Consider the following 23,379-nt stretch of genomic DNA (forward strand, 5'->3'; position numbering starts at 1 on the left):
AAGGGATTTTGAATAAGGACGGCTATCACTCCATTTTGCAACACCATGCCATACCCTGTGGACAGCGCTTGATTGGAGCCAATTTCATCCTGCAACAGAACAATGACCCAAAGCACACCTCCAAATTATGCACAAACTATTTAGAGAAGAAGCAGACTGGTGTTTTATCGGTAATGGAGTGGCCAGCGCAGTCACTAGATCTCAACCCCATTGAGCTGTTGTGGGAGCAGCTTGACCGTATGGTACGAAAAAAGTGCCCATCAACCCAATCAAACTTGTGGGAGCGGCTTCTGGAAGCATGGGGTGAAATTTCTCCAGATTACCTCAGTAAATTAACAGCTAGAATGCCAAAGGTCTGCAATGCTGTAATTGCTGCTATGGGAGTATTCTTTAACAAAGGCAAAGTTTAAGGTAGAAAATTATTTCAAATAAAAAAAAAAACATTATTTCTACCTTGTCAATGTCTGGACTATATTTCTATTCATTTTGCAACTCATTTGATAAATAAAAGTATGAGATTTCAGGGAAAACACAAAATTGTCTAGGTGACCCCAAACATTTGAACGGTAGTGTATGTGTACATGTAAAATGAAAATTATGAAAAGAGAGTAATGTCATGACATGAGAAGATGTGACCAAAGATGTTTATTTAATTATGTATAAATAGCAATTAGAATGTATTATATTCTTTGTCCCTGTGTTACCCGTAACATAAATGGAATATTCTTGGGGAGGGGCTGACGGAATATAACGGGGTGTAACTAGCCCAAGTGGAGACTAGCCCAGGAGAGTAGGCTAGGAACGTATGTACATGTGGGCTCTAGGTGCAAAAGAAAAGCAGGTTTCAACCTCTTGTGCGGACTTATTCCAGGCTACAAGGCCCCTTGCCCGACACTACCCATAGTGTGACTCCCTACACTTAAGGAGTATCGGGTCACACTTTATCACAAGTAGTGGTCCTCTGATAACCCCTTACCACTGATGCATGGGGCGGCACTGGTTTTCAAAGTCAGTCCTAGGGGGCCTGTGCTTGTGTTGGATCAGGACTGGGATTGGGAATCCCTGGGCCATAGTCTTATATTTGCAAAAGTGCAATGTGTGCATTAAGTTGTTGAGGTTTGTATTTGTACACTGTGTGTGTTAAATTTTCAGGTTTTGTATTTGTATGCTATGTTATGTGTTTGCACACAACAGGGCATTAACATTAACATTTTTGGCATTAATTGATCATATACTTGATGTAGTTTCAGTAGCTTGAATTTGAATTTCATGAAATAAATTTAAAATGCCATTGTGCAGCAATTTTTTATTTCATATTTTTCACATTCATTTGAAGCAGACTTAAATAGATCTGAATTGCATTTAAATCCGTAAAGACACATTTGATTGAAATTCAAATAGATATAGTTCAACATAAAAAAAAAACTTTCAGTTTTCACATTTAAATGTGCCTGGAGTTTCAATTTTGAACAAACTCTTCTTTTTATAAGAGCTAATGTGGAGTCTCCCTGCCATAAGCTTTGTCAGTCCTGACAAAATAAAACAGCTCCTCCGGTGATACCAAGGACAACAAGGTTTAAAAATGAGAAACAAACAACACTTATAACATCAACAAAGTTAACGCTTGTTCACCAAGGTGTATAGTATTCAAACGTTTAACATTTGTAACACTATTAGGGACCACACAATGTAGAAAGGTTGGATATGCATGTTATATGCATATGCAAGTTTCTAAATGTTCAGCTGACGAATAGGCAGAAGCTAAAGCTATGATATATCATCAACTAGCTTGAATTATGTTGAATTAGGTTTTTAAAATTTTATAGATTTCAACTTTTTTTATTTGCATGTGCCTAGTGTGCTGAACACCACTGGCTGCCAAGGCAAGTGTAAATGATGTAAATGCAGAAACCAGAACTTTCTTTGCCAACTTGAGAAGGCAATCAAAACACATTCTCATAATCTCTCTTTCCCTCCTGCGCCCTTCCTCCCTCACACCTCCCTAGCATCAGTTTTGAGCTCGTCATAATTTTCTCTCAGCATTGTCTCTCAAATGCTGAGATCAGTGTTGTGCTTAGTTGGTCCACACATTTTGTACCAGAGACCACCAACTGCTAGCTCTAAATAAAGTACATCTCCCTCTTAATATCATTAGTAATGACTAGATCCCACTAAGAGTTACAAATGAAACCTCAACAACAAAACCTGATTTTCCCTTCAGAAAACAAATGACATGGAAATTATTCTAGATACTCTTGATAGGAATCACAATACCAACTCAAACCTTTTTTCCAGAACTAGAGATCTCTATTCTGTGGTTTCTGTGTTCCTGTACAAATGATGAATCCGTTCGTGGTTAAGAATCCATAACTCCTAGAATGTAAATCTTCACAGCTATTCCACAAAACATGCTTCTTCAAGGAAATTGTATTTAAATGAAGTGATATCTTAAGTGTTCAACCCAATGTCTCCTATTGTATTTATGCTACAGGGTATATATGGGACTCTAACAAATTTACAGAACATGCCTGATGAACTGGGTTTTGGATTATGCATCTAGCAATCTAGTTTAGGAGGCAAAGTGATACAGCAGCTTATGTGGACAATCTGTGATGTTTATCTTAATGGTGATAAACATTCACATGTGAGAAAGTATGTGATGGTCTCCAGATGTTCAACCACTGAATTGTTCAAGGCTATAGTTCCACACTATATAATTCAGGCAGGTGCATTAGAACAGCGGTTACCAACCACCGGGCTGTGGACCGGTTTGGTATTGGGCCGCACAGAAAAAAATATATTTTATTGACAATCAGAGTCCGAGTGATGTTATATTTTGAATAATAAAAAAAATTGCATCGGTCAGTATGTCTGGTGAGTTATTTTTATGCGGTTTATATTTGTTTTTATGCCATGTTGTATCAATGTCGTACAGTCATATTTACAGTCGTACAGTCATATTTACCCCCCAGACTTTAAAGGCCGTCCATGAAAATATTGTCTGACATGTAACCGGTCCATAGTGCACAAAAGGTTGGGGAGCGCTGCATTAGAAAAAGTAATTAGAAAGCAAAGATGAGGAACTGAGTGGTTGAAATTAAGTTTGAGTTCCTGTGAGACATTACAGATCTAATGTCTCTCTTTGCATTAGTTCCGTTGATGCTCAAAGTCTAATCCTAAATCGCCTTAGATGGAGAAGTACTTGTGGTTTGTTAAGATGTCCTCCTTAAACACACTTTGGACTAATACAGTTGTAGAGTGTGAGTTAGTCAAACAGAATCTCATCAACACATGGTAACAAGAGTGGTCATGATAAAGTCACAGTCTAAAGTATGGTGACTGTGGAGTGTTGCCAGCCTGACGTGGTTGGGGTCAGGCAGTCATCGAATTCATTCCTCTATATGAAGGTGGAGTCGAGGGCACTGCTGTCATGAGTGCTACGGGCCCGTGCCTCAAACAGCTGCTTGATGAGAGCAGACTTCTCCTGCTGGAGCTGGGTAATACGCTCACTCTTCTCAGTCACTTCCTGAGAGGGCAGAGAGAGCACCAGCAAAAGAGAGAATGAGTCAGAGAAAGGGAGAGGTTATTATAAATTATATGGCAGTAGGTGAAATCTTAATGGGCTTCACCTGTGTGAGAAGACGATTTTGGTCCTTCAGTCGCTGGATGGCCTGTGGAGGGACTTGGACAGCCAGACCACTGGGGGCGATGGAAGACCCATGGGGGCTGGCTGAGGCCAAGGCCTGAGAAGAAGAACAGTAAAGACATTTCTGACTTAGTCCAATCTCCTGGACACACAGAGTGGCTGGCTTTGTGCAAATTCCTGGATACACAGCACAGTGTCCCCTCCATTTACAATCGATGTGAGAAAGATCTAAAAGGCTTGTGCTGTTTGAAAGAAGCTGTCCAGATACAAATTATATAAGAACATGGGTGGGTGTTTGCCTCTAAGCTTGAAAAGCACAGATAATCTTTCAACTGAAAACTGAAAAGTAAGAGCTTAGACTGATTCATTCCTCAAATGAAGAAGACCACTATTAAGGAATCATCATGCACAAAGACCTTGCTCATGATCAACATAGGTCAATAGTGTAAGAGATAATGATGTGGCTTACGAACCATTCCAGAACAGGATATGAGATCATTAAGGCAGCAACTGACTTCTTGTAGTTTGGGCAGCAGGATGTTTAGACGATTTTGTCCAGATTCCATCATAAAATCCTGCTAACAAATAGAAAAATACAAATCAGCCTAGGGGACACCATCTATAGATCTCGACAAAAATGAAACATCATACATACAAGAATATTACACATTTACGCATAACCGTTACTTATCAATATCTCATTTATAGTGTTTTTTTCCATATTCTATAGTCTTCTGAAACAGTAGTGCTACAAAATGTGTGTTTGTGTGCGTGAGTATGTGTCTACATGTGTGCAGTACGTACGGAGCAGTGGCTGCTCTGTCCCACCAGCCTCTGTCTCTCAGTAACATTATGGATCTGGCTCTGGTACCACTCTCTGGCCCTTTCCACCACATCCAGGCCAGCTAGCAGTGAGTCCTTCTCTTGCTCGAGCTCCTTCATCTGCTTCAGCTGCAGAGGAAGCACTGTACAGGCTTAGGGTCACACTAAAGAACCAAAGGTTCTCAGTGTCTTTCAGTGATTTAGTAAAGTGAGGGAGACCTTGACTGGGATTCATTTCAGAGGTTAATAATCAAGCAGCCCATACACTTTGAAGTCACCTCATCAGAAACTGCTCAAGCCTGGGTGTTACATTGGACAACCAGTTGTCCTTCTCAACACATGTTTCAAAGCTGACCATATCCTGCATATTTCTCTTCTGCAACATATGGAGAATACCGCCCTTCCTTTCACACAAAGCTACTCAGGTGCTTGTGCAGTCTCTAGTCATCTCAAAGCTGGACTATTGCAATTCCCTACTTGCAGGTCTTTCTCTACGGGTCATCAGACCTCTACAACTAATTCAGAATGCTGCAGCACGACTGATCTTCAGTCTCCCCAAGTTCTCAAATGTGCCTCCTCTGCTACGCTCTCTTCACTGGCTTCCAGTAGTGGCACGCATCAGATATAAAACCATGATGTCCATTGTCAAAGCCCGATCCGTACCACGAGCACTCAGAATCTCAAGCATGGAATGACTTGAGATTCCATACTTAAAGTCTCACGGAAGACAAAACTCAAGACTGTCCTGTCTTGGCTCCAAGATGGTAGAACAATCTTCCATTAGTTGCTTGGATTGCAGAGTCTCCTGCCATCTTCAAACGTAGATCGAAGACTCACCTGTTTGTTGAGTACTTAAATGAGCGCCAACTCAGCAGATAGCACCCGTTCTCCTTGTTCTTAAATTGTATGTCTGTCTATGCGTATTTGCACTTTATGGTAAAAGTTTCATTCCTTTTTAAGTGAGCCTGTTTAATCAAAATAGGTAATGACATTGATTCCTGTAGTTTAGTAGTAATTTGGTTCAAGGGTGTCTTGAATTCTGGCCTATCTGTGCTAATATCAAGGATGAATTCTGTGAACAGATGCAAAGCACTTTGTAAATCACTCTGGATAAGAGTGTCTGCTAAATGCCCTAAATAGAAATAAATTTAAATTCAGTTTTTGGTTCTGATCAGTTTTTGGTCAAACATCAAAATATTTGTTGCTACATACTGCAGTTAAGTGTTTGTGAAATAGAACAGAAGGCTTGGAAAATGTCTACATTGAGCAGGCCTTAATTAACTATGCATTTCACAAAGTTCTCACTGTGAGCCTGCTGACACTGGTTAGAATAACGAGTGAATCTAGCTCTCTCAAGCAAATGCATACTAAATGGAATTCTATTTTAATTCTTTTTTTTAATTTATTTCAATTTAATTTTAATTTTTTTATTCTCATTTGATTTGGAGTCCCAATGAGAAAAAGGCAGAGAGACAGACAAGCAGAGAGAAACAGACTGAGGTAGACAGACAGAGGTAGAGAGACAGACAGAGAAATGGATAGAGAAAAGGGCTCCATGTTTGTGTGGTGGGCCATCGAGAGGGTAAACCCTCTTTGTAAAGGGAGCAGGGGTGGGCTTGTGGGGTATGGCAGAACACAATGCAGACCATACATGGTGTTGAAAGTCACACAATGGTAGACAAGGCCATCACTGCATAAAGAGCAGTAGTCCCGAAGTGCAGAGCATGTCAGGCTGGGAAACAGCCCTTCAGCACGTGTTCACACTAAGAGAGTACTTCAGACCGCAGGGCAAACCTTGAAACCATGAAACAGTTTCTAATGAAAGGCATATTTAACCCAGACTAAACTTTCAGCCGGCCTGTCAGCTGTGAGAGCGCAGAGCACAGAGGTAGACAGTTGAGCTCTCGTTCAAGAGCGACTGGCGGTGGTATCCTGAGCTCTTCACCGAGCAACAACTGTCAGCTACATACAACACAACAGCACAGCCTGGCCCTAAATCAGCCTTACACATGTCAGCATACCTCACAGCTGTGGAGCTAATTATTCCATTTTGTAGCCTCCAGAGTATGAAATCAAGCATAGCTGCTCTTCAAGATTCAATACGCTGCTCCTCAACACTTCCACACTCCTTGCCCAGAGTTCCTGCATGAGATCACTTACCCAGAGAAAGAAGTGCACGGCCTTGCTGGAGTACAGGCTGCTGCTCAGGGGAATGAAGACTGTGGTGTAGGTGGCCCGCACGGCACTCCAGGCAGGCCTGCTTGGGACCAGTGCCTTCCCAGTTACCGGGCCCCGGGGCCCCAGTCGGCACATCACCATGGGGGAGGGTTGGAGTAGAGAAAGAGGGGCAGGGGGAGCGACAGAACCAAGGTGGGTGGGTGCTGCAGAGAGAGGCAATGACAGGAGACACAAGAGCGGTGCGGGAGCAGTTTGGATAAGAGAGAGAGAGAGAGAGAGAGAGAGAGAGAGAGAGAGAGAGAGAGAGAGAGAGAGAGAGAGAGAGAGAGAGAGAGAGAGTAGCAGAGAGAAAGAGAGAGAGAGAGGGAGAGTAATGGGTATGGGGGAAAAAGTGAGGCTGTGATGAGAGTTAAGAGAGGGGGAGCGGGCAGGACGAGGGGAGGTGGAGAAGGAGGAGGGGTATTGGGGGCAGAGGGAGGGGGTGAGCTATAGAAGTGGCGTTAAATGGATGGGGGCTGGTTGGGTAGCATCTGTAATGGGCAGCATGGGTATGACAGGCAGCCTGTATTCCAGTCCAAGGGATTTCACAGCCAGTTTTAACAGGAGACTCTGGGGCAACAGGCTAACCCGAAATTACAGAGAAATGACGATTTAAAAAATCAGTATCTTAACAAAAAGCTTTCCCAAAACCAAGCCCGTGCTAATGTTCTCCTTACAGAAATTTAGCCTCATTTAAAAACTCATTTAATAAACTAAACAACTGCGATATCAATCATGAACCAACAAAGTAGACAAACTAACAAACAAACAAAATAAAGAACCGTGCTCTGAAACACCCTAACTTTCCCTAAATCTGGGATATCACGCACAGATTTCTCTCATATTTCACACACAGAATTAGCTTTTACTACCGTCTGTCATACTATGAAAAAAATATTTTGTAGTTTTTTGTATTTTTCTGGAACACAAACAAAACTTTACAGAACCGGATTTTGTGTGAATTTGCTAAATAGGCAGGGTAGATTAGCTATGCATCCTGTTGCCTTTAGGATGCTATAAGCTCTCTGAACCCTAACACCTGACTGATTAGCTAAACGTGCTCATGCTTAGAATTTCCCCATGAATATGCGTTCGAATGAGTGTACAATGAGAGTACACTGCAATTCTGGAACTGAGAATCAGAAAGTTTCCAAAGAGCCGCTGGGTTGATGGATATGTAGGGTTCTAGTGATAAAATCAGCAAATGCAATACGTCTGTGTACATCATATGTACTAGTGTAATGGATGCACGACCTGTATATTGTCACTTCTGCCCCATAGCCTCTTACTTTTACACACACCGTGTCTCAGACACACCATGTCTTCGACATCTGCACGCTCTGTCCTAAACTTTGGCAAGTGTTGCCAATCAACACTTTTGCTAGAGGAGACTAAAGGATGTAGAATGGACAGAGAGACAGGATGGGGCAGGAAAAGGCTCTGGTGACGATGCGACCAAATGTCACCACCTCAGGTCAGACAAGCAGCATCGTCATCAGGGTGACAGACAGTACTCTAAACACTAGCGGTCTACCGAACAAAGCATAATACTGTATTTACAACTGCATATTTCATATGGTTAGTGGATTTGGACCACAAATGCTGTTTTCCAATAACTGTGTTGTTAAATGTATCATGCTGATTGAGACCATTTTTTACCGATTGTATAAGTGGTAAGGTTACCATCAGTCAAGCACTAATCAAAGGCCATGACTCCAGGGAAAATTCCTTTACAATTTGAATAACTCATCATGAAGCCATCATATTCATAAGAGTATGGCATCAGGTGTAACAGCAAAAATAATTTAGGCTAATTAAATAATGAGAATATATCATTATACTGAGAAATGCTTTCTGCTGGACCAACAGCTTGACAGAAAAGCTAAAAAGAAGCTAAAAGAAAAACAAGTGCAGACAAAAATCCTGGTAGATTTGATTACTTTCCTAGTCAGTCGCTGGATCAATTCAGTTTGTATAACTTGACATTTTATACAACGAATAGGAATAGTTCTTCAATGCGAACCGTGACAACAAGCATAGAGGACAGAGTTACAGTGCAGGGGAGCTGGAGGGGAAGTGTGCCAGCACATTGTTGTGCTGGCTTGTGTGTTGGGTTACAGGCCACCAGCTTCACACCAACACTATAAACTGACTCTGCATCTCCAGACGCATCAGCCATTAATGACATTAGGTTGATTACATTAAATTTTGCCAACATGTAGTGTTAATATTTCCATGATTATTTAAAATTGTTATCTCCATAATATTTACATTGTATTATATTTCAATATCCATTATTATTATTATTATTATTATCCATTTTCTTATCACCAAGAGTTGATCTATGCTTGTTTTTTGGATCAACACAAACATCTGTCAACACTACAAATGCTCACAGGCAATATATTCATCATCTTGTTAGTATTGGTTATTCTGCTGTGCAAAGTACCACACCCTCGATTGATGACAGGTCCTCTGTTCTAATAAATTGGTGCAACGCAGGCTGAGTCTCTTGCACAACGTTCTCAGAAGCACCTGTACAGCGCCAACTGGAACGGTTTGGGTTCCTCGTTGCTTGAAAAGGGCCAACAGTATTCTACAGAGTATTCTACACAATACAGGTCCACAGTTTCATGATTTCCAAAACCAACTTAGTTCTTATTTTACAACACTTGACAATCACAATGTTTACTTTATGTTCAGAGGTGAACACAGAATAGCTTTGCTCATGAAACAATTTGTAAACCGTAAAAAGATCTATCTTTGCAACAACTGAAAACCAAAACCTCTTCTTGCTTGTTAAACTGTCAGCCACCTGGGGTCTGTCGGAAGAAACATATTTTTCAGACAAGTCAGTTGTTTTGCTTCAGCAGATCAAATAGCACTGGAGCCTTGCCATGGTGGGATTTAATGTCAGTTGAGCATATTTCCCATCACCAAACAGGTGTCCTCCACTCTTACAGTGTAACCTTCACATATTTTAGCTAAACTCAAGAATGGAGAAAAAAGAAGGGTGGAACAACATGTTTGATTTCGTACCATTTCATAATCAACGCCATTAGTGATGGTGTGTCGACGCTGCTCTTCTTGGCTCCAGCCCTGCCGCCGAGACCCTGTGAACCCTGTGGTGGTCTCGCTCTGAGAGCGGGGAAAACCAGCTTGCTTTCCCTGAGGGCCTAAGAGACAAACAAACAAACAAATAAAAATAATGTAAAACACTGCTCAGTTATTTTAATTGTTTATTCTGTTATTATTTTTCATAAAGTAATTTGGAGTAACAGTATTTGAATGAATGGGTTTGCAAATGTATCAATCTAGCTTAATTTAGGAACCCAAATATTAAAGCATGAGGATGCTGTAAAATTACATCCTGCAATATATGTCAATTAATCATATCTTCAAGCTCATTTGACTGACAATTTAATTAGCTAAACTTGGAGGTCAAGCATATTGTGCAGGCCTGGGGAAGTCATGCCTGTGAGTCAAAACCAGGTGAGCAACATGAGCATATTATCAATCAAATGTGTAACAAATGTAGAACACTGTTATACAGAGCCATATAAAAGGCTGGTTTTATACTTAAAGGCTGCCTTTATGCTTTTGCTTTAAATTTTAACTTGCTATAAAACTTATAAGAAAAGTGTATAAGCCTTAATCCAGTACTACCTAACCTCACCATCCCATGAGCAGATAGCACCTCAAGCCTGTGAAAATTCTTCGCAGGATACATTACACATGCCAATTGCTTAACAGTGTGAATGCTAATCTTTCCTCACAAATGGCCTAGCCCAGAGGAGTTCTGGGCATGAGAGATGGAACACCTACAAATGATCCTCCGCTTGAGAACAATAACAAAGGGTTTAATGTCAGCTCCAAGATGTATTGTGGTTTTGGGGGATGTTTGTCAGGTTTTCCTGGTGATTTCACAAAGGAACATATCTACAGAGTACAGGCACCAACAAGCTCTCCTGCCCAACCCTGTTCAGTTAACTGCCCATCCCTATTTAATCTGCTTAATTAACATACTGATTAAAGTGCATCAGTATAAAATCATCATGAGTGCAAGCATATGGTTTGGGGCGTGAGCAGGATGAAGGGAAGTGTCAAGGAGTTGGCAGGTGACAAAGTTCAAAGTTCACATGAAACACTAAGGCTAATTCCTCCATCCAACACAGCAGCCCCGGTTCTGGACTGGTTTGCTTGATTTGTGCATGAATGATGACAGCCAAACTATTGATACTGGCTTAAGACACTGTAAGACTCTAAGATATTTCATTAGTGACAAACACAATGCATAATGTTGGTTGGCCTTTAACTTGGCTGGGCTTTAATTTTAATCTGATAGATATTTTGTGGATAGTCTCATTACAGAGTTCAGGAAAGACTACCGAAGCAGAAGCCCAACATGGCTTACGGTGTTAATTCAATGTACAGTATAGTATTATGTAGCATTTGATGCCGTGTGCTAACCTGCTCAAGACAATTCTTATTTTAGATTGTTTGTATTCTTCTATTCCCCATTGTATTATCACCTGCCTAACAACATACTCATCTGATAACTGCTTAGATAGCTAGAAGAAATACAGCATTCAGCAGAAATAACCTTTAAAATCTATTGAGATATCACAGGGTGACCTTTTCCTACTGATGGGAGATCAGTTTTGTCTGTTTATTTTGTAATTATTAGGATGAGGATCTGTAAAATACAAACTCGTCTTAGATCAAAGAACAGATTTCTACCCAAGGTACATACAGTAAGGACTTTTCAACAGCAGTGACCTCAAGCGTTATCCTATTACGATCAGTAAGGGTATTTCGGCGAAGTGAAAGAACCTGACAATAAGAGAGAAAACTAGGACACAGTTGAGGTCAGTGAAGGTGAAACTGCAAAGTGTATTGTAATTGGCTGGATGATGCTTTGTTTTCCTTGTATCTGACCAATAAACTGAATGTCAGCATGGCTGGAAAGTGAATTACAAATCTGAGCCTTCGTATTCATAAATAATCAAATGAAATACATTTACTCGCGTGCTTCTGTAATGCACAAACAACTTACTTTGCTTTTGGACACCGGAAGACTCAAGCGCAAGTGATTCAATTGACCGGACCCGATTCGGGTGACGCGCCTTTTTCCCAACACGAACGGAATCTGATCTACAAACGTGAATGCGCTCCAGACTTCTCCCGGTTCTTTCGTATTCACCGCTGCTGTATCTCTGAGCTGTACTCGCAAGGTCAGCGTAATTTGAGGAGTCGCTTGTTGACAGTTTACTTGAGATTGTGTATACAGAACTGGTGTCATCGTGGTGTCTTGTCCGGCTCTGAAAGGATGATGCATGGCTGTGATGCATATTAGTTCCATTGCTTGGCCCGAGAGGCCGAATATGACCCTCATACGGCCGTGTTCCCAAAGCGCAGCCGCCTGTTTTATGTGAGTGTGTTTGCTGTGGTTGTGGTTTCGATCCGTTTGGGAAGCAGTTTTGCTTATTATTTGAGCAATACGATTTGGTGCTGTTTTCGGGATTTAGCATCGAGAACCGGAGTCCTGCAACGAAGCGCTCGAAAGTCAGGCAACCATGAGTTGGCGTAACCCGTCTTAGACAATCCAATACACAGCCAGGTAAATCCTGAGTGTCCGAGCCTTGCCACCGACTTTCAATCTCTGATATGTGCACATATCCTCGCCTTTCGTCGTCCAGAATATCGAATAAGGTTCGCAAGCTATGTAAAAAAGCCTTTGGTAATGCTTCTGTGGACAGCACTGTTTCCTTTGGTTGCATGTTCGTTATTTTTAAACCCCTTGCTCTACTTTGAACGCCTTCCCTTTTGATACCAGTGCCGCAAGTTAGCCCGCTCCTTTCGCAGTTAGGATCCGATGCGACCAAAGCCATAAAGTTATCAATGGTTTAGAAAAGTTATTTTATCACACATAACACTGCAAAACCAAAAAAGCTAAACCGAAAAACACTAAAGACCTCGGGTGCGATCCATTCAAATATATCCTTTGGATACAATGTCATCTGCTTTCTGCCCCGTTACCGTTTCTTCAGCAATTCTCTCACAAGTTTCTGCTCCAGTTTCTTTTTTCAATGGGTCCGCCCTTGAAACGTTTGCGCAACTCGGTCTATTGGATCTACCATTGGTCACGGTTGAAATTGCCATGTGCTGATTGGTTACTACAACAGCCACACTGAGTTTGAGTTTTGTGCTTTATGAATTTGAATACCAGTTAGCCAGTCTGTTTTCCAAAGGGATTTTATTCTGATTTATATAAAAGATACATCCTCGTGCAACATAATATTTGTCTAAACAAGATAAATAGCTTCCTGTCATGTAAGATAACGCCTTTAAAAAGTACATCTTTTCAGTCTTTTACATGTTGGCACAGGCTAAACAATAATCGTTGTTCGTAACTGCAATGTAATTTGAAGGGATTCTTGATAGTGCCTGAAGTAGGCTACAACATACACATAACCAGGGGCGTCGCCTGGGGTGGGCTTCCGGGGCTTCAGCCCCGAATGATTATCCAGTATCTCAGTAGCCCCGAACCTTTTCGCTCAGCTGTACTATTAATGAGGACTGAGGCCAATGCTGCTGTGAGAATAGGAAATCTCTTAACGCCAATCATAGTGCCGCCTCAAGGATAAAGTTCCGCCTTTCAGGAGAAACAGCCAATCAGCTTGCTGGTTTTGCGGGCGCGGAGGAGAGCCCACCCCCACCCCCGTGGGGGAGCGCACATGCGCTCTAGCCATTTTTGGCAGCAGGTTGCAGGTAGCTGACGGTGAAAGAAAATGGGTATACGGCGTTTTTTCAAGGAGAAAGGTAACGGTAGTTAACTATGTAAACTGTGATGACATTGTCTTTGGAGCTATCTGATAGCTGGTTAAAAACACACGTCTCCGAATCAAAATACACAGATCAAACCCACTGTGTGCTTAATAAAATGCAGCTTGTCACTAGTCAGCTTCGGAATTAGTTAGCTAACCTAGTTAGTTAACCTATCTAGCTAGTTAACCTAGATAGCTTAGGTAGTGAAGGTTTGAGGAAAAAAAAAACTTATATAGCTAGTTATGTTATAGCTAGTTATAGTTATAGTTAGTATGTTCAACGTGCCCTGATGTACCTGATAAGCTAATAACTATTTCATTTTCAAATTGTGTTTAATAATTTATGATTGTAGGACTGTAAGCTATAATGAATGAAAATCCATTTAGTTAACTAGCAGTTAACTAGTTAGCTAGAAGGTGGACGTTGTGGATAGCCAGAATTTAGTACAATACTTTATGATGGTAGTTTAAAGCAGTTTCTTAACCCTGTTCACTGCCCTAAAATTGTGTGTTTTCCACTAGAGCCAACTGATCAGCTAATAAACAATCCTTTATTGAGTTTACACAGCACAGCATATCACTTACTTTATCAAATGCTTTTAAAAGAAAACTTTAGAATATGCATAAATGAATGAATGTTGCAAAAAATAATTTACTTTTAATAGTGGAGGGTTAGGGTTTGTTAGAGTTTGTTGTTGTTAGACAACAGGAGAGGAGAACAGACAACAGGAGAGGAGAAGAGAACAGGAGAACAGTAGAACTGGAGAGGAGATGGGAGAAGACAATACAAGCGGTATGGAAAACAATGCCTAATAAACACATTATTAATAAAATACACGTGTTTTTATTACGAAGACTAGCAAAATAATGCCAGATGTAGTTTGTTTTAGCACAGTCTTTTGTATTTAAAATATTGTTTCCAGCTTTATTTTAAGCATGCTTTCCTGAATTACTATTTAACAGGTCAGAAGAGAGGGTGGAGAGAGAGGAAATATGAAATGTGGAGAGACCTGAAATGAACTGGACTGATCTAAAGAAAGAACAGGTTAGGAGAAGAAAGACTGTGCAAAAATATACAGGACAGATAATAAGTAATTCTTAAAGAGTATTAATTGTGTAGACCCCTTAGCACTAATAATTATTAATATTTCTTTCAATAATTTGTTTCAGTGTGTCATAAAAGGTAAAAGAACAATTTAGAAACGAGTGAATTGTTTACATTATTACACAGTTGCATGAAATCCATTGTTGACATACTGTTTTGCATACTTTATTGAGGAATGAATTTACTGATGGAATATACCTGGTCCATGTCCTTTAGTAAAAGCTCACTATCGTTAGGTTACCAACATTCATTCTGCAGAATTTGTGCACCCTTTGTTAAATTTTAAACCTGTTGAATAAAAAATATAACTCCATATTATAGTGTTAAACATTATATATCATGGTACGTATTGTAATATATATATATATATATATATATATATATATATATATATATATATATATATATATATATATATATAATTAATTGGGCTGATCCCCGGATCTTTACATACCCAGGCAACGCCCCTGCACATAACTCATGCAGTGTCATTTATAGAAAGTATTATTAACTTGTCTAATTCTATACACAAACCTAACTTGATATACCGAGCCCCATCACCAAACGACCCTCAAAATAAACACATTTTCAAGACATATATATATTGGGTATTCAGAAAGGCGCTATATAAATCCAACATTCATTCATTCATTCATTCATATAGTATAAGCATTTTTTGTAAGTCGTTATTTCACATCCTCAAAAAAAAAAAACAAGTACAACAAAAAAACCTGACAACGGACAAAATTAGTTAAACCTTTAACTGATGTAGCCTACATCTCTATATACAAAAACTTATGAGTTTGCTGAACATCATTATGCGGGTTGTGATATTGATTTCTTTAGAAAAGTAAAGCCAGTGACGCTGTAATATACAAAGTGGAATTCCTGCTTGGATAGCCCAAGGCAGTAGAGGCAGTTTACGGGTGGTCTTTTTACGCTTAGCACTGTAATGAGCTGTCTCTCTTGAGCCTCCAGTCTTCTCCAACAGCTCTTATATAGACTTTGTCTCTCGTCGTCACATGTTGTCTTGCATGCAAACACACACACGTCCCAAAATCACTGTACTGTGAAGAAAATCTTATATGAGAGTACATTCGGTGCAGTGATCTACCATGTAAACATGATCTTCATTTTACAATGCTCTTGGGAAACTCAGCCATGAACATCATAGCTCTTAAAGTGCTTATATAGTCCAGCGATCCAGTGCATTCCATAAATCTGGTCTCTTCAGACTGCCCAGAATCATGGCATGCGAGGAAAGTCTTTCCTCACTTAAGCCAGACTGGACTTTGATCCATCAGATTTACCCAAGGAATAAGGGCATATTTCCACAAAGCTACCCCACACTTGTTTTATTTTACGTCAATGACACTAGGATTAAGGATTTGGTCATACTATGAAGTGTTTATACTGTATTTAAAATGTAAACGCTCTTCCTCCTTTCAGCACTGACAGAAAGGCATAGCTAAGATACACTTAATTCATACACTGTGATCACTCAAAGTGCTTTACAAATGAGCAAATACAAAAACAGAACAAAGATAAAATAGATTATAGAAAGTGAGATGTCAGCGAGCAATGGGATTTCTATTGCTGTAGTAATGATAACAGTATATATATTAGTATTAAATTAATATGTGAACTCATATATATATATGTATGTTCTTCCAACAATAATATATTGGAATAAAAAGCTATGAAAATACAACAAACAAGGTTGCCAATAATTCTAAAGTCAACCATAAAAACAGATTCCCCAGCCAACTGTAATGAAAAAAACAAGCTACACATAACCCTGAAAGAACAGATGATACTGGCATCTGTGCACATACTTTGATCTGTTTTCCAATCTGATTAATCTGTTATCAATTGTTTAAATAAATAGAACAGTATTTTTATTTTGAGTATGCCATAATCTCCATCACAGAAACAAGTATGGATTGCAACAGTGTAAAAACAAATTCTGCCAGATGTACAGATTTAAATTAAATTCTAAGAAATAAATCATGTCTCTCACCATCAGGATGAAGATGCCTCAATCATTACCCCATTGCTGGACTGGGAGATCCTTTAAAAAAAAGGACATTATTTCAGTTTTCAGGAAATACATTCTAAAACACAGTCTTTCCCTAAAGAAAAATAAACTACCGGCAAATCCCAGCCAGTTTTCTCCTCCCATTGACCTGGATTGAGCATCTGAGCAAGATTACTGTTAACATAAAAAAAAATATATATATATTACTGTGGTTTCCAAAACATTAAGCACGTACCACACAAATGCATTATATGGCCAAATGTTTGTGAATACCAGCTTATGACTGTTTCTTTATTAATTAAGAACATTGCAAAGAAGGATATTCCTCCAGTGCAGTATGAATTCTGTAATTACATTTTACATTTACATTTATGGCATTTGGCAGACGCCCTTATCCAGAGCGACTTACATTTTTATCTCATTTTTATACAAGTGAGCAATTGAGGGTTAAGGGCCTTGCTCAGGGGCACCTCAGTCATAGCCTCAGGTCTGGGGATCGAACCCATGACCCTCCGGTCACAAGACCAGTTCCTTACCACCAGGCCATGACTTAGAAGCAATGTTCACAAACCTTTGGACATAAGGCATTTAATGAACTTAAATGCAACTTGAACATGCAAAATGCTGTTAAAGGTGGAGATGGGGATTCTGTAGAAACCAGGAAGTGTTTATTTTTGCTTTACCCAACCTCTGTATAACCATCTATATATAATGTTCTCGTGAACAAAGCTCAGTTATACAGTTATGTAGAGAGGAAAAAAGGCTGTTCACCCATTTCACTTGGTCAAAGTTTTTACAGTTCTGTGACCTTTAAATATAATGAATTATTTTCTTTTTTGGTCAGATTTATTAAATGTTACTTGGATGTACAGTGTATTTCAAGAAACTATTAATTTTTCTAAAATAAAATCACCTACTCCAACTTTGAGCGTCTGAAACACTCACTGCTGTTACAAACTTGGTCTTTGAACGAGACCAGCAAAATCCTGAACTGCATGCAATATATGATGTAAGATATAACCTCAGCACTGATCGGTACATGAGATCACCATGAGAGCCTGCTCTGCTTGGGTACATGGAATCTAAAAAAAGTATTTCCCTCTTGACTGGCTTCAAAACCTAAGAATGGACATGCAATCTGTATACTCAATGAAATGTTAGATTTCACTTTTATAGCAAGCAGATACCATTACACCATCAAATATACAGTATAATGCATGCCACATTATGTGCCATTTAACTGCACACTATAACTCACAGACAATATGTAGTGTCCTGGTGTCCACAATGGGATGACGAGGGCATCTTTCATATGTGCATCACGCTATGGATGAAAGATAAATGAATCTGATTGCTAAGCACTAAACATACTAAACACAGAGACTGTTTTAAAAAACAAACAAACAAAAGACTTACTGGTAGACCATCCAGTGGATCAGCATTATAAGGAGGAAACCACGTTGCAATGACAAAGATCAGCAATGAAAATGTCCCTTCCCTATTAAATATTTAAATTCATAATCAGAATAGTCATTAAGCAAATGGTTAGTTTCCTAGAATTTTATTAGAATTTTTACCTTTGCAATGGCAATGTCTTCAATGATTCTAAAGCAGACATTTCCAATCTATAAACAATACAATTACATATTTTTGACAATGTTATCACACATGTACCCTAACAACCAACTTTATAAAACATTTAAGTGTAAAACATCAATTAAATCATATTATGAGAACATCCACATTACTTACTGTAGCTTCCATTTCCAAGGGTAAGCCCAAAGTCAAAAAATCTTCTCGAACAAGGCAAAATTTAGACGTTTTAACTACGAGCTCATGTTTTGGCCTTCCTTTGTCCAAGACATAGGAAAGCTAGAAAGCACAGGAAAATGAATACAACACTGATTATCACATTTAATGTTCCTTTTTTGTGTTGCTGTGTCCACTTACCAGCTTCTCCTGGTCAGGGTGAAACCTGAAAGACCAAGAAGCTCGACAAGCATGAACATTCTGTAACCTTGTAAGTGCTTCACATTGCAGGCCACAGGATCTTTGTTCTGCAACAGAAAAAAATAAAAAAGTAAATAAATAATGACAGCAAAAACATAAAACAAAGCAAAAGTTAATGAAGCCTTTCTTGTATAATAGTACCAGCATCACATGAAGGAACTAGTGTCGTTGACTCTGAGGATTCTTTCTCCACGCAAATCACATCTGAATGTTGGGTAATCTGGCTCTGGCTGGGGACTCTGGGGATTCTTGCTCTACAAACATCACATCTGAATGCTTGGTACTTGTAGGAGCTCTGGCTGGGGACTCTGGGGATTCTTGCTCTACAAACATCACATCTGAATGCTTGGTAATTGTAGGAGCTCTGGCTGGGGATTCTCGCTCTACAAACATCACATCTGATTGCTGGGTACTTGTAGGAGCTTTGGCTGCTGCAAGAAAGAGCAAAGGCCAGTCCAGTGTTTAAAACAAATATGTATGTAATAATTTGGTGTGTTTGTGCATGTTTCCATTCTTACCTATAACTGCTTGCCCAAGCTCATTAAGGGTAATATCATAGCTATGCTGGCCCATTAGCCCTTGCTTCAGCTGCATCTCCAAAAGGCGGTGGTTGAGTGCAGTGTTTCGATGATGCATTATGTTTTGCATCAAAAACACATGCGTTGATGGAGCCATGTTGTTCATGAAGTAGTTGTTTTTTCGCATACTTCCAAATAACTGCTCAGCTACCTGGCTGTTGACAGATCCCTGAAGCTCTGGGACGAGATCGATTCTTCGTAGGACATCCCTTTGGTCTTTTGAGTTTCTCTCATGTAGCTTATCATAGAGAACAAAGTGGCAACTTGCACCGGTGACAGGGTGACCAATGGAATGTGGATTTTTTGCCTTTTCATCCAGCCACGGTAGACACACCTTGAGTTTCCCTTTTTGAGCTGCAGAGATATTCTTAAATGTAGGCTCAGTTAGCCTTCCTTCATAGGGTCTGAATGGAATGGATGTTGGAAATCTCAAGTTGGCATGTGTGGCCAATCCACGAGCAAAATCATAGATGGAAACGTTGGGCAAGTGTTTCCATGACAGGAGAAGATCTGTGAAGTCCCTAGGACTTTCCGCTCGAAGATTGAACTTCAAACTGTACACTACACCATGTGGACATGCAATAACACACCATCCACCTATTAAAAATCAAATATATACAAATATGTAATACATGAAATAAAGACGAGAGAAAAATAATATGGATAGGCAGTTATTGTAAGTTGTTTTACCAGAAGCACCCCAGATCTTTTGAAAGACTTTGTCATAAGTGTGTCTGGTTTTCATCTCCTGGTGAAGTCTCACAATTAGGTCATCACGTGATCCTTTTGGGTCTATGTGGCATTCCTTGCATAGTTTGCGCACTGTTCCAACCTTTAAAGAAAAAAAAGAAGTAATTAGTGAAATGTCTGAAATCATTTCCCCAAACACATCTGCATCTACACTGTTCTATCTGAAGAATCAGATAGCTCCGTTGATCTGCCCATGGTGATCCACTCACTTCAGCAGGGGTGGAAAGTAACTAATTACATTTACTCACATTACTGTAATTGAGTACTTTTTATGAGTAATTTGTAATTTTCTGAGTAGTTTTTGAAATATGTAATTTTTACTTTTACTTGAGTACATTTTGACCCAAGTAGTTTTACTTCACTACATTTGAACGGCCTCAAATTACTGAGTAAAAAAATATTGATGGTGAAAAATTAAATGCGGGCAGAAATTTAAACTTCGAGTCCCAGAACTGAATTGCATGGCCTTGCCTTGCGCGCACCCTTTCCATTGTCTCATAATCAGGTCGTAATCTGGTGCACTTTTTTTCCAAAAGGGTGAGATTGTTCTATCTTTAATCTTCTATCTATCAGGTTCTGTGGGATCCTGTGGACATTTTATTGTGAAAAGTGGAATCCTGTGGGCACTGTATTTTGAATAGTTGGATCCTGTGAGCGTTTTAAATAGTGGAATCCTGTGCGCATTTTGTTTTATTTTGAGATGTGGGATCCTGTGGTCATTTTATATTTTATTTTGAGTTGTGGCAACCTGTGGGCATTTTATTGTGAATAGTGGGATCCGGTGGGCACTGTATTTTGAATATTTGGATCCTGTGAGCACTTACTTTTAAATTGTGGGATCCTATGAGCATTTAAAAAATTTTGCTGTGGGATCCTGTGGGCATTTTATTGTGAGTAGTGGAATCCTGTTGCATTTTAGTTTGATTTGTGGCATCTTGTGGGCACTTAATTTGGTGTGCATTTTTTTTTTTGAATAATTTGTAATTGAAATTTCTTTATTCTTATCATAGTGTTGTCCATTGGACAATAGGACTGAAAATTGTTTGCACTTTATGGTACAGGTTGTGACTGTCCTTGTGCTGTGAGGAAGTATGTTCCTGAGCCCAGCTGACCTTTTTGCAAGCGTGGATGTGCACTTAAATACACTTTGAAATCGATTACAACAACTTGTGTTGAATTTGGTTCATGATTCATCCATGCATTAAATAACTGAAAGTAACTAAGTAACTTTTACTCAAATTACATTTTAAATGAAGTAATTTTGTACTTTTACTCGAGTAAATTTTGAGATGGGTAATTTTACTTTTACTCTGAGTAGATTTTAGGCAAAGTAATGATACTTTTACTCAATTACAATTTTTCAGTACTCTTTCCACCTCTACACTTCAGCAATCAAGATCAAACCAAACAAATGTCTGAGGTTTAAATAAGAGACTCTTTTCACATCCCCTCTAACCATCTGCAGCTGATATGGTGCACCTTATTATAATTTTACAGGAGTACTACATTTGGGGGGGCCCTAACTTACTCCTCAATAGAAAAATGTTAAATACATTTTAATTTAAGATTTTCTTTTTAGTTTCACCTTTTGTTTTTTCAATTCATCAACTAGACGCTCCTCAGTCACCAGGAATAGTTCTGCCTCTGCATTTTCTTTAGTAGGCAAGACTTTTTCATACTCCGTGTTGAGCACCCTGTCTCCTTTCCTGGTATGCCCACCAATCCACGGAGCCCAATTTTCATATGAAGGATGAACAGCTAACGGATTTTTAGCACGACCTTAAACAATCAAACAAAGTATAAATAATTAATGTATTCAATCTAGCTCTAGAAAATCAACAGGAAAAACTATAAACTTACTGGGGACAAAGCCACGAGCGATCATTTCAGTACTGACTGAGTTCCAAAACTCTTCAATGTGGACCTCTCCATTGTAGCTTTCACAGGGCTCCTTCAGGTCACTCACTGTCAAACAGACACATTTTCAAATTAATACTTTTGATTTGAAATAACCTTTAAACATACAGCTATGAATAAATAAAGCAAACAGGTATCAGGCATGAGACCTGTCTGGATCCCGACCTCATCCCTGAGACCTGTCTGGATCCCGACCTCATCCCTGAGACCTGTCTGGATCCCGACCTCATCCCTGAGACCTGTTGATCTATGCTTTCTCATGCACAGTCTGAACAGGTCTCAGGGATGAGGAGAGATTGAACATGGCTATCACAAATGTTTCCATACTCTCTGTTATGTCCACTACATAATCGTGAAACTGGTTTTGACAAAAAAAAGTAAAAAAATGTTCTAAGCATTAAACAAGAAGCTTTCTATATTACATGTGATGCACAAGCTAGATAGGAAAATTCTTTTATTCCCTGGATTATGTAGAATGTATTGCAACATTCAAGATGCAATTTAGTTTCACATGAGGGTGGAATAAGATGCTAGGGATGAACTTACCGGGCATGCTAAACACTCCCTTCTTATGAAGATCCATGATGACCACTGCTGGGTAGTAGCCACAGTTAATACAAGAGAATGTATAATCATGACTTGTGAGAGCCTCAAAATGGCAGTAGCCATGCAGTATGGTGTCTCTGGATGGAAATGTAGCACCCCGAAGTCCCTCCAGTGAATTAATTGTTCGGGAAACTGCAGTATGGTTCTGTAGGACACAGTATTGTAGTTGTTAAACGAACAGCACAGAAGACCCAGTACACCATATAATGTTTTATTTTACCTTTAGGTTGTGCCTTAGAAAAATGCACAATTCCAGGGTCAGCACAACATGATCACCAAAGTTGTGGAGTCCTGCTTCCCACTCCTGATACCGATACACCATCTGACACAATGGGCATTGTCTAAAGAAAGTGGATACATCTACAAAAGAAAAAAACAGATAATAAAACAGATAAACGTAGCAGTGTGTTCTACTAAATAATATTAAAATGGCCAAAGTTATTCAACAGGAAATTGAACTTACTCTCAATGATGCCATCTATACCCACAATCCGGGCTTTGTCCGTTATCATGACTGGACCTTCCAGCGAGGGCTTCCCAGAACAGACAGTACATTTAGTTTCTTTTGGAACTAGTCTTTTTGGGTAACTGAATACTGGTCTGGGAATAGTTAGTTCTTTTGGAAGTTTGGAAGGAACTTTTTTCTGAGTGAAAATGTATTTCACTACACGTTCCAGGTTGTTTGTTGGTGGGTAGATGATGCTGGGCTGATCGATCACTGCAGCAGATGAAACAGTTTTTGTCTTTGCGTTTGAAAAAGATGCCATTTTGCAACACTTTTGTGCACACAAGACATTCTTGGCTTAGCACAGGGACAATGCCATGAATTCGTCTTTTGCCTGAATGTCACCAGGATTCGTCCA

The 23,379-nt window shown here is 39.5% G+C and overlaps 2 protein-coding genes and 1 long non-coding RNA gene across 5 annotated transcripts; 1 reads left to right on the plus strand and 2 right to left on the minus strand.

The window, feature by feature from the left end:
- Positions 1-1,291: 1,291 nt before the first annotated feature.
- sapcd2 (suppressor APC domain containing 2) lies at positions 1,292-12,752 on the minus strand. Of its 2 annotated transcripts, none has more exons than XM_077012018.1 (6): positions 11,742-12,752; positions 9,725-9,861; positions 4,451-4,597; positions 4,120-4,221; positions 3,630-3,743; positions 1,292-3,526 (listed from the first exon to the last, which is right to left on the minus strand). In XM_077012018.1, exons 1-6 carry the CDS (start codon positions 12,574-12,576, stop codon positions 3,398-3,400), a joined length of 1,464 nt encoding a protein of 487 aa, XP_076868133.1. In that variant the 5' UTR covers positions 12,577-12,752; the 3' UTR covers positions 1,292-3,397. The 2 variants fall into 2 exon arrangements, with proteins under 2 accessions (XP_076868133.1, XP_076868132.1); XM_077012017.1 differs by having other exon boundaries at positions 4,120-4,224.
- A 348-nt stretch (positions 12,753-13,100) lies between these two features.
- LOC143519019 (uncharacterized) lies at positions 13,101-16,727 on the plus strand. 2 transcript variants are annotated; one of them, XR_013132333.1, is made up of 4 exons: positions 13,101-13,507; positions 14,215-14,305; positions 14,476-14,557; positions 16,644-16,727. It is a non-coding gene; the product is annotated as an uncharacterized LOC143519019 (long non-coding RNA). The 2 variants fall into 2 exon arrangements; XR_013132332.1 differs by lacking the exon at positions 16,644-16,727 and having other exon boundaries at positions 14,476-14,930.
- A 2,136-nt stretch (positions 16,728-18,863) lies between these two features.
- Positions 18,864-23,283, minus strand: LOC143519745 (uncharacterized). Its single transcript, XM_077013496.1, has 7 exons — positions 22,980-23,283; positions 22,060-22,188; positions 21,854-21,958; positions 21,579-21,772; positions 19,934-20,075; positions 19,184-19,840; positions 18,864-19,096 (listed from the first exon to the last, which is right to left on the minus strand). Exons 1-7 carry the CDS (start codon positions 23,281-23,283, stop codon positions 18,864-18,866), a joined length of 1,764 nt encoding a protein of 587 aa, XP_076869611.1.
- Positions 23,284-23,379: the final 96 nt, after the last annotated feature.

Source organism: Brachyhypopomus gauderio, chromosome 7 (assembly GCF_052324685.1).
Source record: "Brachyhypopomus gauderio isolate BG-103 chromosome 7, BGAUD_0.2, whole genome shotgun sequence".
NCBI lineage: Eukaryota > Metazoa > Chordata > Actinopteri > Gymnotiformes > Hypopomidae > Brachyhypopomus > Brachyhypopomus gauderio.

Coding starts and splice junctions, on each gene's coding strand:
- LOC143519745 (XM_077013496.1), bottom strand. CDS start 23,283: ATGGCATCTTTTTCAAACGCAAAGACAAAAACTGTTTCATCTGCTGCA. Junction 21,773..21,853: donor CGCTCGTGGCTTTGTCCCCA/GTAAGTTTATAG, acceptor TGATTGTTTAAG/GTCGTGCTAAAAATCCGTTA. Junction 19,841..19,933: donor AAAGATCTGGGGTGCTTCTG/GTAAAACAACTT, acceptor GATTTTTAATAG/GTGGATGGTGTGTTATTGCA.
- sapcd2 (XM_077012017.1), bottom strand. CDS start 12,576: ATGGCTTTGGTCGCATCGGATCCTAACTGCGAAAGGAGCGGGCTAACT. Junction 4,225..4,450: donor GACAGAGCAGCCACTGCTCC/GTACGTACTGCA, acceptor TCTATTTGTTAG/CAGGATTTTATGATGGAATC. Junction 3,527..3,629: donor AAAATCGTCTTCTCACACAG/GTGAAGCCCATT, acceptor CTGCCCTCTCAG/GAAGTGACTGAGAAGAGTGA.